This window comes from Pelophylax lessonae (assembly GCF_965119305.1).
Source record: "Pelophylax lessonae genome assembly, chromosome: 4".
In the NCBI taxonomy this organism is placed as follows: domain Eukaryota; kingdom Metazoa; phylum Chordata; class Amphibia; order Anura; family Ranidae; genus Pelophylax; species Pelophylax lessonae.
In genome coordinates, this window is record NC_138771.1 from 65,854,072 (window position 1) to 65,868,608 (window position 14,537).

Consider the following 14,537-nt stretch of genomic DNA (forward strand, 5'->3'; position numbering starts at 1 on the left):
TCTGGGTGGATCCTGAGCATATGGTCAGGATCTTTCCCGAGCCTGGACCGGCTAAGTGATGTCAGCCGACAGTGGACTTTAGACGGCTGCCGACTGAAAACTGGTCACGGGAGTGTAGAACGCAGTGCACTCCTGTGATCCATAAAACTTTGTCTATACTTATCTTTTAATCACCTGCTGATCCCTTTTAGTTCTCAGGATTTATGGTGGAATGCCTCGCCATGTCCTTGGCCCTGTTAGGCAATATAGCCTTATTTGGGTTAAGCTGTTTATGTCTATAATGTGTCGGGCTCATCTCTTGCAAATCAAGCTCAATGTTGGGGGTAAGCCCATTTGGAAATTAAAGTAATTTCTTTACAATGCTCTTGTTCAATAATTTATTTTTTCCTGAAGCCATTGTAAAGATGATACAATTATGTGGTAACATTTTTCAGAAGGATATGCATCAGTAGGGATCAACATTATATCATTGTATACAGTTGATTGTCGTTCACATAGGAAAATTGTACACCGATCAGCCACAGCGTTATGACCACCTACCTAATATTGAATACGTCTCCCATTTGCCACCAAAACAGCACTGACCCAACAACGCATGGACATCACTAGAGTTCTGAAAGGTTTGCTGTGATATCTGGCACTAAGCCGTCAGTAGCAGATCACTGCCTGTGCTGGCTTACCTTCTTCACATGGTGCATCCTGGTGCCATCTTTTCCCCACCCACATTCCTGGCTATATAAAAAAATCATGATTCATCAGACCAGGTCACCTTCTTCCGTTACTCTGTGGTCCAGTTTTGATGCTCACATGCCCATTATAGGCACTTTTGGCTATGGCCACAGGCCAGCATGGGCACCCCTGACTGGTCTGTGGCTATGCAGCCCCATATGCAACAACTGCAACTCTCTGTGTGTTCTGACACTATTCTATGGGAACTAATATTAACTACTTTAGCAATTTGAGTTGCAGTAGCTCTTTTATTCAAACTACACGGAGCGCCTTCACTCCCCATGTGCGGTTTTGACCGTCATGACGATGTTGACGGTTTTCCTTCCTTGGATAAAGTCGCTCAAATCCTTACGCTTGCCCATTTGGTCTGTTTTTATACATCAGCTTCATGGACAATTTGTTCACTTGCTGCCTAAAATATTCCACCAATATTCAGATGCCATTGTAACAAGATAATCAATGTTATTAACTTTACCTGCCAGTGGTCATGTTTTTATGGCCGATTGGTGTTCATTTGCTAAGCAGCCTTTAACCACTTGCCGACTGCTCACAGTATATTTACTGCGGCAGTCGGCCCCGGCCAGGCAGAGTGACGTAGGTCTACTTCGCTCGCCTGTCACTCCTTTTAGAGCCAATAGCGGGCGAGCGCGCGCCCGCCTCGGCTCGTTCACGGAGGAGTGCGGGAGTGTGACTGGCGGACCCGATGTCCGCCGGTCACACTACGATCGCCGGTACAGCGGGAGAAAGACAGAGCGGCTTATGTAAACAAGCCGCCTGTCATTCTCCCCTGTGTAAAAATGAAGATCAGACGGTTCTACTATGTAGAACCGTTGATCTTTGTTTTTATACTAGGAGACCTGTCCCACTACAGTTAGAAACACGCCCCTAGGACACACTTAACCCCCTCCCTGTCCAATACAGTTAACCCCTTCCCTGCCAGTGTCATTTTTGCAGTAACAGTGCATATATATAGCACTGATTACTGCAGTAATGTCACTGGTACCCCCCAAAAGTGTCAAAAATGTCAGTCAAGGGTCCGATCTGTCCGCCGTAATGTCGCAGTACCGCAAAAAAAATTGCAGATCGCCGCCATTACTCGTTAAAAAAAAAACACCAAAAATGACAAAAATCTTTCCCTTTGTTAGTAAACGCGATAACTTTTGTGCAAACCAATCAAAATACGCTTTTTGCGGTTTTTTTTTTTTTTTTTTTACCAAACATATGTAGCGTAAAACAATTTGGCCGAAAATTTTAAAAAATTTTGATTTTTTTCATTTTTTTGGGGGGGAATTTCATATAAAAAAAAAAAGTGAAAAATATTGCTATTTTTGCAAAAATTACGCACTTTTTTTGTTTATAGCGCATGATCAAAAAATCGCACAGGTGATCAAATACCACCAAAAAAGGGGGAAAAAAAGGACGTGAAATTCGTTTTAGATACAGCGTCGCACGACCGCGCAATTGTCCGTTAAAGTCACGCAGTAAAAAATCGCAAAAAACCCCCTGGTCATTAAGCAGCAAAATCTTCCGGTCTTAAAGTGGTTAAACACAGAATACAGAGATTTGAGAATGGTCAATAACTGGACTGGGATTGTGGTAGAATAGGGTGGGGGGCAGAGATGTATAGTAACGAAGTAGAACTACTTAAGTACTGTACTTAAGTACCGAAATGCAGTATCTGTACTTTCCTAGAGTAGAATTTTTTTCTCCTACTTCTACTTTTACTTCACTACATTTTTTCGATGATTTCGATACTTCTACTCAAGTATTTTTTTTTTGTGCTGCATAGTTACTCGTTACTTTTAAAAAAATTACCACTGCCAGAACAGTAGATGGCAGGTTGCATAAAAATGTGTATAATGTCATTTGTAAATCAGCGCATACGAAAATAAATGCTGTGTATAATAAAAGCTGCTATACCAAATCTTTCCAATAAAAAGAAAATATGAAACAAACAAATAAATGGTGCTACAGCGCTTAAAGTGTATCAAGAAACTACTAACAAACACAGGTTAATCATTTGAATAAATCATTTGAAATAATATGATGTTCAAGCTTTTGACTTCTTTCTTTAATAACTACATAACACAGTACTTGTACTTCTACTTTCAGTACTTGAGTAGAAATTTTTTTTCAAAACTACTGGTACTTTTTACTTTTAGTACTTAAGTAGCAAATTTTTTGAAAAAACTACTTGCAATACTTAAGTAAAAAAAATATTGAATACTTTAGTACATCTACTTAAGTAACTTTTTCTGCGAGCACTTCCACTTCTACTCAAGTCACTTTTTGATCGAGCACTTGTACTTTTACTCAAGTAGAAATTTCGAGTACTTTATACAAGTCTGGTGGGGGGAAATGGGGGGAGAAGGAGTAGAGGGGTAAAGGGAGATTATATAGCTTTTTTTCAAAGCCCTGGGGGAGAAAGAGTGAAATCCAGGGTGGCCGTGTTTGTAGGCTTTTGTGCATGCTTTCAGATATTTTAGCCTTTTTTTTTTTTTAATGGAGTGATCTCAGTGATTCCATATCTGGTTTTGGCTGTGTAGAGAGCTGTACTTTCTAGGCTTTGCCTATAGTGTGTTTTTTTTGCTGTCAGAAAGTGTAGCATTATTTGAATCAATATTTGTGCAGGTGCACAATGCTATAGGGCAGGGCTCTTCAAACTTTCTAAACAAAGGACCAGTTTACTGTCCTTTAGGCTTTAGAGGGGTCAGACTTTGGTCAGTGGGAGTAGAAAATGCTCCAGCATCAGTGGGAGTAAACAATACCCCATCATTGGTTTTATTCAGAATAGAAATAACACGTCATCATTGGTGTCTGTGGGAGGTATAGTGCCCCACCACTGCTGTCAGTGGGAGGAATGGTGCCCCATCATTAGTGTCAGTTGTGAATGGAATAGTGCCCCATGGGCCGGATAGAGCCAAGCAAAGGGCCACAGTTTGGAGAGCAATGCCACATAGGGTAATTTTATAGGGGTTTTTTTTTGCAGAGCAGGAGTCGTAAATCATGTAGTACATTAGGAAGATTACTTTCCAATGTTCTTGAGCAATATATGAATAGATGTGGCTTGCTCAGGGAAAATAAAGTGGAACTCCTGTCTAAACCTATCTAATCTTAAACTTCATCCCACCCTCATTTTAAGCCCTGTACTAAACAAGCCTATAGAGCATTAGTCTCCAAACTATGCCTCGGGGGCCAGATGAGACCCTTTCCTTGCTTTTATCTGGCCCTTGGGGTTCTGTAATATTCACTTACACCAATGTAGGACACAATTCCTGCCAATGAAACCAACAATGGGGTCCAATGACCTCAATGATGGGGCACAATTCCTCCCAATGACACCAACAATAGGGCCAAAAGAAACTAATGATGGGGCACAATTCATGACACCAACAATGGGGCCCGATGAACCAATAACGGGGCACAATTCATGACACCAACAATGGGGCCCGATGAACCAATAACAGGGCACAATTCCTCCTAATGACACCAACAATGGGGCCCAAAAACACCAATGATGGGGCACAATTCCTCCCAATGACACCAATAATGGGCATAAAAGACACCAATGATGGGGTACAATTCCTCTCAATGACACCAACAATGGGGCCCAAAGAAACTAATGATGGGGCACAATTCATGACACCCAACAATGGGGCCCATTGAACCAATAATGGGGCACAATTCCTCCCAATGACCCCAACAATGGGGCCCAATGACACCCAATGATGGGGCTCAATTCCTCCCAATGACGCCAACAATGGGGACCAAAAACACCAATGATGGGGCACAATTCCTCCCAATGACACCAATAATGGGGCACAATTCCTCCCAATCACACCAACAATGGGGCCCAAAGACACCAATGATGGGACACAATTCCTCCCACTGACACCAATGATGTGGGATTGTTTACTCCCACTGACGCTGGGATATTTTGTACTCCAGCCCCCCAAAAGTCTGAAGGACCGTAAACCGGTCCTTTTGTTTAAACGTTTGGAGACCCCTGCTATAGAGGAAATATGTCCATACTTGCCTATTCTAAGGGTGCTTTGGTCTGGGCATGTGAGCAGCATTTCGAGAGAGGAGAGAGCAGCGACAAGGGCTGCAATGTCTATGTGGTGAATTCACCCATGGGCTTACTATGGGGTATCCGTTGTCTGCTGTCCCTTCTCTCCCCTGAAGCTGGTTCTGGGAGCTGATCACATGATCAGACTGGGTTGCCTGAGAACAGGTAAGTATAGATCTCTTATGTGTAGAAAAAGGAGCGCTAACCTAAATAATTATGCGGCAGCACTAGAAGTGAAAAAGTAATAGATATATAATATAAGTAGTGCTAAGTATTTGACAAAGCACAAATAATATAAAGTCTTTAAATAAAAGATTGAACGTGTTGTCTTCAAATCTTGCAAATGTGAATCAACAAGTCAGTGAAACAAAATCAAGTGAAGTAACCTCTTACCAAATAGCAATAGGGAATCGGATACTGTAGTGATCACACACTCCACTCGTGATAATAGAAGCGTGTCTGGTGTCACCGAAGTGATAATACAGGCTTCTTACCAGAAAATTATAGAGGGTAGGCTTTGAACCAATGTTGGTACATGGATTCCATATACAGACAGTGCACAGGATCAGTTCCAATTCGTGAGACGTGAGGTATCCTTCCCTTCACTGGGGCGTATCGCACTCCCATATATGGATGAAGATGACTGTCTCTTGCATAACTCCCCCAAGATAGGAAAAATAAAGTGCCAATAGTGCATTACCCTTATGAATAGCTTTATTAAATGAGAATTTACACTTACATGGCATCAGAAGAGAATGCACAAACAATGATTCCTGTTGAAAGACGTGGCCGCCTGCAGTGCGGACCACGTGGTGTGACGGCGTGGCAGCTCCCCCCGATGCGTTTCTCCTTACTAGGCGTCAGCTGGGACCGGAGCAGACGGCCACATCTTTCAACAGGAATCATTGTTTGTGCATTCTCTTCTGATGCCATGTAAGTGTAAATTCATGTTTAATAAAGCTATTTATAAGGGTAAGCAGGTGCAGCAGCCCCCCTAATACTTACCTGAGCCCCATCTCGATACAGCAATGTTGCACGAGCGTCTTGGCTGTCTAAAACTCTCTCTCCTCATTGGCTGAGACACAGCAGAGGGCTCTATTTGCTCCTGCTGCTGTCAATCAAAGTCAGTAAGCCAATAAGGGGAGAGAGAAAGGGCAGGTCTGAGCCACGACTCCGTGTCTAAATGGACACGCAGAGTAGCGGTTCGGCTGGGTGCCCCCATAGCAAGCTGTACTCTACAGGAGGGAGGGGCCTAGGAGTGCCAGCAGGCGGCCCGAGAAGAGGAGGATTGGGGCTGCTCTGTGGAAAACCAGTGCTCAGAGCAGGTAAGTATAATATGTTTTTGTTGTTGTTTACAAAGAACAAAAAAAAAAAAAAAGAAGACTTTAAAGCGTAACTTGGGTGATCTATGTACATTGCAAGGATTATAACAACCTTTGTTGCAGATTCCTTCCTTTTGTTACTCTGAAGAAATCCCTCAGCGGTTCTCTGTGCCCCTGTGGGAAAATTAATCTAATAGGATGGGTTTCATAATTATCAATCAGCTGTGGCACCTGCAGAGCACTAATGAGGAAAGCTGCTAGGCCTGCATCCCTTAAAACGGGTTCCTATTGGGAGTATGTCACAAAAAATAACATTTTTGTTACAGGGGGTGCCTGAAATCTGACTTGTGTCTTAGTGTAGACTTCTGGGAAAATTGGTGAGCCAATCACACTTGCAGGAAATGTTTCTGGGGTGTGGTCAGTACACATTCTGTGTGCAGAACACCTTCATGTAGCCATATTGCATTGCATTTTCAGAAAATAAAGCGACTGCAGGTTGAAAGGAAAGGTCATTTTTAATAACATTCAATTACAATATGTTTTGTGTCGCAATTGTATACTTTATATTATTTTTTCTTTATTTGCTATTTTTTCCCCCACAAAAGTGGAGTTTCCCTTTAATATCACTTTAAAGCTAAAGAGTGAAATTTAGTGTTCAATATAAAGTCCTCATTCACACCGGTGCAACTTGTCATGCCATTTGACAGGTCAAATGGCATTACAAGTTGCACCCTATTGTTGGCAATGGAACTGTTCAAATCAGTGTGATGCCGACTTTGCAGTGCCGCACTAATTTGAAAAAGTAGTTCATACACTACTTTTGCTGATTTCAAGTGCAACAGCCAAGTCGCACTGACATGCGGCTTTGAAATTGCGCGATTTCAAGTGAAGTCGCATGATTTTAAAGGTGCATACAGTGTGAATCAGGTTTAAACATAATTTCAAATTCAAAATTTCAATTGCGTTGCTTTTGTGATTCACTGGTTTTTGAAAATATTCTAACCTGTAGTTATTCTGTATACTTTGCTACATTTATTATCTTTTGTCTCTTTGGTTTTTACCTTGCAGGGAAAACTACATTAGCAGACTGTCTCATATCTAGCAATGGGATCATCTCTAACAGATTAGCTGGAAAGGTATTTTCTTTTTCCAAGATGGTTATGTGCATTGTATAATCGTTGGTGAATTCAAATGGCTGACTGTTGTCCATTGCCTATTTCATGTTGTATTTATTGAATTGCAGTTACGTTATTTGGACAGTCGTGAAGATGAGCAGATACGAGGAATCACCATGAAATCCAGTGCCATCTCCCTGCAGTACAACTTTGGTAAATAGACAATGTCTGCTAGTTTCTTTTAACCACTTCCGGACCGCCCACCGTGTATTTACTTCCCTACTTTGACGTTAAATGGCAGATAGCTGCCATAACCCTGGTATTTTCTTACCTGGCGCGCGTCCGCTTTTTTAGTGGTCTCAGCGGCAAGTTCAGCACAGGTTTACTTTTTTTTTTTTTTTTTTTTTTTATCAATTTCTGTTTTATTATTTTATGCAAAACACATTACAAAACACCTCGCTACACAGGGCGGAATTAACAATAGAAACAAGGTCCCAAAACTCCCTCCCATTCCCCCTGTGCAGGCTCACCACCCTGATGGCAACTCCACTTTCCCGGATGTACGTCCCCCTGAGGGGGATAAGGATAACAATAGCAATAATACATACAGTGAAACACTTATCAGCATTCTGAGATAATAATGTCTGTTATGTAATAATCAGGTCTAAATAAATTCCCAATACTTAGAGAAAGGAAATAAAATAAAGAAAAAAGACAATTTCAGTCTCCGCTCAAATACCTATTACTAGGCCTATCTTATGTGACAAAGGCAGGGCTCTCCAACCAGATCTTCCAAACCTTATCAAACTTCTTTTGGCAGCCCCTGCTCAAATATGTACCTTCATAGATTGGAGACACTTTGTCTACGAGTCCTTTACAATAAGATAGTGAGAGCGTCATTGTTTTTTTCCAATAGAGGATCAGCTCCTTGCGAGCATAGAACAAAAGAAGGCTAAGCAAGTTGCGCTGAGCCCTAGTTGGTGCCAGGCCTTCCACTAGGCCAAGTAGGCAAATTTCCACTGTCATAGGCACTGGTACGGAGGTAATCTCCATGATACAGTGCACAACGGCAGCCCAGAACTCCTGAGCTACCGGGCAATGCCAGAAGATATGACGGAAATCGGCTGGAAAGTATGAACAGCGCCAACACTCTGCTGATGTCCCCAGGTAAAGTTTGGATAATTTTGCTGGGGTATAATATATCCCATGAAAGAATTTAAAGTGAATTAACTGTTCCCTTGCCGATACTAAATGGGTGAAGGGGAAACTCCACATATCATCCCAGTCCTCGCTTTCCAAGTCTGGAATCTCCGCCACCTGTTCCCTGCACCTGGATACCGAGGGAGGAGAAACAGTGAAGAATTCCTTGTATAATTCTGACAACGTTTTTTTCATGAACTCATCCAGTATGGCATTCTCCATGGCATAGGACTCGACCACCACCCTGATGGTGGTCCTATTGTCACGGAACCATGAACCAAACGTACAACAACAGATAAGTGAAAATAAGAAGGCTTTATTGAAAATCAAGCTGTAAAGCAAAAGTCCAAACGGATGGCGAAACCGAGGCAGAGTCCTTGCGAAGCCAGAGGTCAGGAACCAGGAGGGTAGTCAGACGAAGCCGGGATCAGGAACCAGCAGGGTAGACAGACGAAGCCAGGATCAGGAACCAGCAGGGTAGTCAGACGAAGCCAGAATCAGGAACCAGAAGCAGCAGCAGTCTTAGAAGCATGTGAACACAGGAGGACCAAGCCACAGACCTCCTATATATATGAGCTAGGCATCCAGCTCCTCCCAGTGGGAAGGAGGAGCCGCAGAGTGGGAGGCTACAAGAAACCCAGAAACCAAGATGGCCGCCAGCACATGTCAAACGAAGGAGAACAGCAAGAAGGTAAGACCATGACACCTATGGGATGGTTTTGTATTTTGTGGTGACACGTTAATACACAACCTAATTACTAGAGGGCAGTAATCTGGCCTTTGGTATAATCAATCAGTTGTTTGCCATTTGCCGCTACTTTTATAGAACTAGGTGGTAACTATTTGGGTGTAGTACCATATTTCACCACTAGAGGCCTTTGGTTATTTATAGGTTAATTTTATATAAATTAAAATTTATATATTTTAACCAATACATTGCATAATAACTAGAGCCATAAATGGCAAGTCCATACAGCTAGTTTGTATGCTACAATGTCGATTGGTTCAGAAGGATTGAATTTGATTGGATCATTATAGAGTAGTTGTGTAAAAAAGCAATGCTGAAGTGACGTGCGTGATCAGGTGACCCTTGATGACGTCAGGCACTTACTGATGAAACGCGTATGGTGGGACCAGGACGCAATAACTTACTTCCGCTGTTTAGGACACAGGTGGAGCGCAAATCGGTGTCCCCTGCTATTTTAAATGCCTGAGAACTTTCATTTATTGTAAGTGTAATTTTCTCTGTCGCTCATTGACAGACGTAGTCCTCGTTGATTAATAACAACTCGGGTTATACTGCCCTCTACAGGAGTAGGACTAGACAGGAAAGAAAACATTCTGGCCACACCTTAGGGGCAGTCCCAGAGGGTATATCCTCTCTCTCTCTGCTACAGCAAATTAGTTTTTTTCTGTCTAGTTAGGAGTAAGGACCTAGATGCCTTGCTAGGATCTTCGGTCCTGGCAGGATTTTTTTCTTAGAAAGATTTTTTTAGACAGCTTTTTTCTCCAGTTTCCTGGAGATCTTCAAGCAAGCAAGCTGTAACTGGGCGACGGGCTGGATGTTGAGATCCAGTGGTCACCCCAGTTCAGCCTACGAGCGCGTGCAGGCCATAGCTCCGCGCTGGGTTGGCCGCGACATAGTCCCACTGGACGGGGACTGACTCTGCGAGTTAAACGTCTCGCCTGAACGCCAATGACCAACAGAGTCACGGCGTTCGTATTGGTCGACAGCCTCCCCACCCCGGTGGAGAGGGGTTCTGTCAGGAGTGGGCGCCCGCCTGGTTCCGGTATGGTGAGTAGAATGTTCCCCCTCCCCCCCTGTCGGGTTTGTGGTGGACGCGGGCCCCTCTCTGGAATGGTAGGATGGGTCTCCCCTCTATCCTATAACAGGTCACAGATCCCCCAATTTGAGTGTGATTTTTTGTGAACAGAAACCAGGCTTGGTTTGGGAGCTGACTATCTAAGGTCATTGTAAAACTGTAAGGCAGACTGAAGTCAGTGGCAGTGCTATAAGGGGCATTACTATTGAAGTAAGAGGTATCCTACCTGTCAGAGGTGTACACAGGCCGAGGCCTATGCCTGAGTCACTGCAGTCCAGATCGCCATTCCTCCAGCAAACGGTCACTTCCAGAAGGACAGAGGGCTGCCTCCCGATGGCCCACAGACCGCATGCGGCCCGCCAGCGTCCTGTACCACCGGCCAGGCTTATCACCATTCAGGGTGAAGGTTGTGGGGCCGAGACACTCCCGCAGGCCGCCAGGCCGAATATAGACATCCCGCAGGCCGCTGCTAGCCGCCGCTATCCTACACAGGCCGCCGCTATTGTTTTACAGATCGCACGAGGCCACCATATTGGCGTAGCCTCGTGTCTCCAGCATGGGGGCGGCCATGTTTGAGGTGACCAAACACCTCGAGGAGCTATGGGGAGGCGCCGGAAAGTGTGTAAAGGGGCGGAGCCGCCTTCTTTTACCCGGCGTAGCCTCGTGTCTCCAGCATGGGGGCGGCCATGTTTGAGGTGACCAAACACCTCGAGGAGCTAGGGGGAGGCGCCGGAAGGTGTGCAAAGGGGCGGAGCCGCCTCCATTTACCCGGGAAAGCCAGCCAAAGACTTCCTGTCTGTAATAGACAGTGCTGGAACAGGTTGTATTGAAACTTCTGAGCATCAAGTGGTGAGCCTTGGGGTCTCTCTCTCTCTCTCTCTCTCTCTCTCTCTCTCTCTCTCTCTCTCTCTCTCTCTTTGTAGGGGTCCCTAAGCAGGTAACACTGAGGGGCGCTGTGGCGCTGGGGGTCTAAAGAAAAAAAAAAAAAAGGTTTTATTTTTTTTTGGCAAATTATTTTTTTCCGGCAAGTGTCTGGAATAATCATGGACCCTGCCACACAGGTACCCCCACCTGATCCCCTCAAGGTGGCAGCAGGACCCTCCAGTTCACAGAGTATTGATGCATTCACAGCAGTTTTGGAGTCTTTGGTATCCCGGGTGGAGATGGCCTGTCAGGGACGGGGGTCAAGAAAGCGACCCCCGCCTACCCCTATTTCATCTGATACTTCAGATTCCGATTCTGAGATGGTCATTGCAGCTGCAGGTCCCTCTGCAGGGGCTGTTGTCTCAGGTAAAGTTCCCTCAGACAGTGAGGAGGACGTTCCTGCCTCCGCCATAGCACAAGAAGAAGCATTGGTGGACGCACTAGTTGTGGCGGTCCGGGAAACCTTAAGACTTTAGGTTTTACCGGCAGAGGCAACCGAGATGGAAATTCCCTTTGGTACTAGCAAACCTACCAAGACGGCGAAGGTTTTTCCCTTACCCAAATGTTTTGGCAATAAAATTAAAAAGGAATGGGATCATTCAAAACGTACCTTTACTGTTTCCAAACGCATTGCTAGACGCTATCCGTTTGAGGAATCCCTCATTAAGAAATGGACGGTACCACCAGTGGTGGATCCACCTATTTCCAGACTGAATAAAGCCACTGTTATCCCGTTGGAGGACGCTCCGTCCTTTAAGGATCCGGTGGATCGGAAGATGGAAGCGGAGTCCCGCACTATATTTTCCCTGATAGGGTCAGCCTTTAGACCAGTGATTGTCATTGGTTTAGTTTCACAGACATTAACGGAGTGGGCAAGATTGGTACGCCATGACCTAAAGGGTAAAGGTATCCCCCAGGCAGCATCTGATTTGATGGAACAAATCATACAAGGACTGCAGTTCGTCTGTGACGCAGCCCTGGATGCCACCCCCTTGTTAGGGCATGCATCGATGTCAGCGGTAATCCTCAGACGTGTGCTGTGGTTAAAATGCTGGTCGGCGGATCTAGGTTCCAAAAAAGCCTTGGCGAATCTCCCCTTTCAGGGGAATCGCCTATTTGGGGCCACCCTAGATGAGATCATTAAGGATGTCACTGGGGGCAAGAGCACTTTTTTGCCGCAGGCTGCTAAAGCTAAAGGACCTCTTAACAAGCGTGGACCTTTCTTTGCTGCTCATAAAGGGTTAGTTCGCTCCGCTGGGGCGAGCGGGAAAGGCAAAGCCCCTCTAGGAGGGTTCAAGAGGCGCTGGTCGGGCAAACAAAAGGCCGACTCAGCCAAACCTGAAGTTAAGGCTAATACAACCTGAAGGTGCGCCCCCACCCGGCTTGAGGGTGGGGGGACGTCTTCACCGGCAGTCAGAGCTAGAGCCTTCAGGAATCTTGGACTAAGGGGTTCAGGAGATCATACGATCAGGACACAAGATCGAGTATCGATCACTGCTACCGGTGCGATTCTTCCCTTCCAACATTTATATGCTACAGGGAGCGGTAGTTCCCGTTGCCTGAACAGATCATTTTCTTTACCTTTTCCAAAGATTAGTCTCAGTTCCCTACAGTAATCGGATCCGGTTGAGCAAACAGACCAAGGAGCCTCTAGTCTGGTGACTTCGGTCTCTAATGCTCAACCAGGAGAAATCATCACTCCTGATAAGAATCAAGTTTCTGATAAATGTTTGGGAACAGAGAGCGATCAGACTTTGTCGGATTGCCTGGACCAAGCAGCTCTAGGGCAGCCTGGTTCGGATCCAGTCAGACAATATCAGGGTGATGACTTAGGTCGATCACCAAGGATTTCACCATCTGTGTCTTCATCAGAGCATCCCGGAGGTGGATCTGTTGGCATATCGGCTCAACAGGAAGGCGCGGAGGTTGGTAACGCGCGCCCGCGATCCGCTAGCGGACGCAGCAGAGGCGCTGAACGGCCTATAAAGGCAGTATCAGCTACTATACGTCTTCCCCCCTCTCAAGTTGCTGCTGAGATTTCTCCGCAGGATAGAGATGGAGGGAACTCCAGTTATCCTGGAAATTCTAGGCTAGCCCCGTCAGGCCGGTCAGGCCGACTTGGACATGCTAGTCGCGAACGCTCCCTGGAGACCTCCTCTCAGGGAGTATCTGCGGTCTCAAGGACCGATCTTCCATCGTGCTTTACAGTCGCTGGTTTTAATGGCCTGGCCATTGAGACCCAGGTACTGAAGGACAGAGGGTTGTCAGCTTCAGTTATTCCTACTCTAATTAAAGCAAGGAAAGCGACTTCCAGCAAAGTCTATTATCGCACATGGAAGACTTGTATTGCGTGGTGTGAATCTTTGGGATTTCCCCCACGTACCTATTCGGTGACCCGAATCTTGGCTTTTCTGCAAGAGGGGGTTGAGCAGAAACTATCCTTGAGCACCATCAAGGGTCAGGTTTCAGCATTAGCAATCTTCTTTCAGAAGCCTTTGGCTACTCATTCCTTGGTGCGGAATTTCATCCAGGGGGTGCGGCACTTGGCTCCGCCAGTCCGCGCGCCCTTACCACCCTGGGATCTTAATTTGGTTTTGTCGGTTCTGCAGAAACCTCCCTTTGAAAATATCAGGGAAATTCCTTTGCTTACATTATCCCAGAAGGTGGCCTTCTTGGTGGCGATCACTTCTGCACGCAGGGTGTCAGAACTGGCTGCATTATCATGCCATTCCCCATATCTAGTGGTTCATAAGGATAAGGTAGTTCTTCATCCGAAGCCATCCTTTCTTCCTAAGGTGGTTTCAGAATTTCATCTGAATGAAGATATTGCGCTACCTTCCTTGTGTCCTCAGCCCAATCATCCTCGGGAATATGCGTTGCATTCCTTGGATGTGGTTCGGGCAATCAGGGTATACCTGAAGGCTACGGAAACGTTCCGTAAGACGGATTCACTTTTTGTGATCACGGATGGCCCCAGAAAGGGGTTGCCTGCATCTGCCCCGACTATCTCTAAATGGATCAGACAGACGGTGGTACAGGCTTATTCTATTAAGGGTCGGAATCCTCCGTTCCCTGTTAAGGCGCACTCCACTCGAGCGCTCAGTACTTCCTGGGCCTACCGCCATCAGGCGTCAGTGGTCCAGGTGTGCAAGGCGGCCACCTGGTCGTCGGTACATACCTTTACGAAATTTTATAAAGTTGATGTGATGGCATCGGCGGATGCCTCATTTGGCCGCAAGGTTTTGCAGGCCGCAATTTGAGGAGACCGGTGGTCTACCTCGAGGATTTTTTTCCGTTGGAATTTCAGTTGAGTCTCATCGTGTGATTGATGAGCCTTTAAAACTTCTAGTTGGCA

The 14,537-nt window shown here is 45.5% G+C and overlaps 1 protein-coding gene across 1 annotated transcript in view; it reads left to right on the top strand.

Moving 5' to 3' along the window:
- The window catches only part of EFL1 (elongation factor like GTPase 1), a 669,975-nt gene that overhangs the window by 24,909 nt on the left and 630,529 nt on the right, over nucleotides 1–14,537 (top strand). Inside the window, exons 3-4 of the mRNA XM_082255636.1 lie at nucleotides 7,189–7,256; nucleotides 7,364–7,448. Of these exons, the coding sequence (XP_082111762.1) occupies nucleotides 7,189–7,256; nucleotides 7,364–7,448 (153 nt within the window). The remainder of the gene's footprint in view (nucleotides 1–7,188; nucleotides 7,257–7,363; nucleotides 7,449–14,537) is intronic.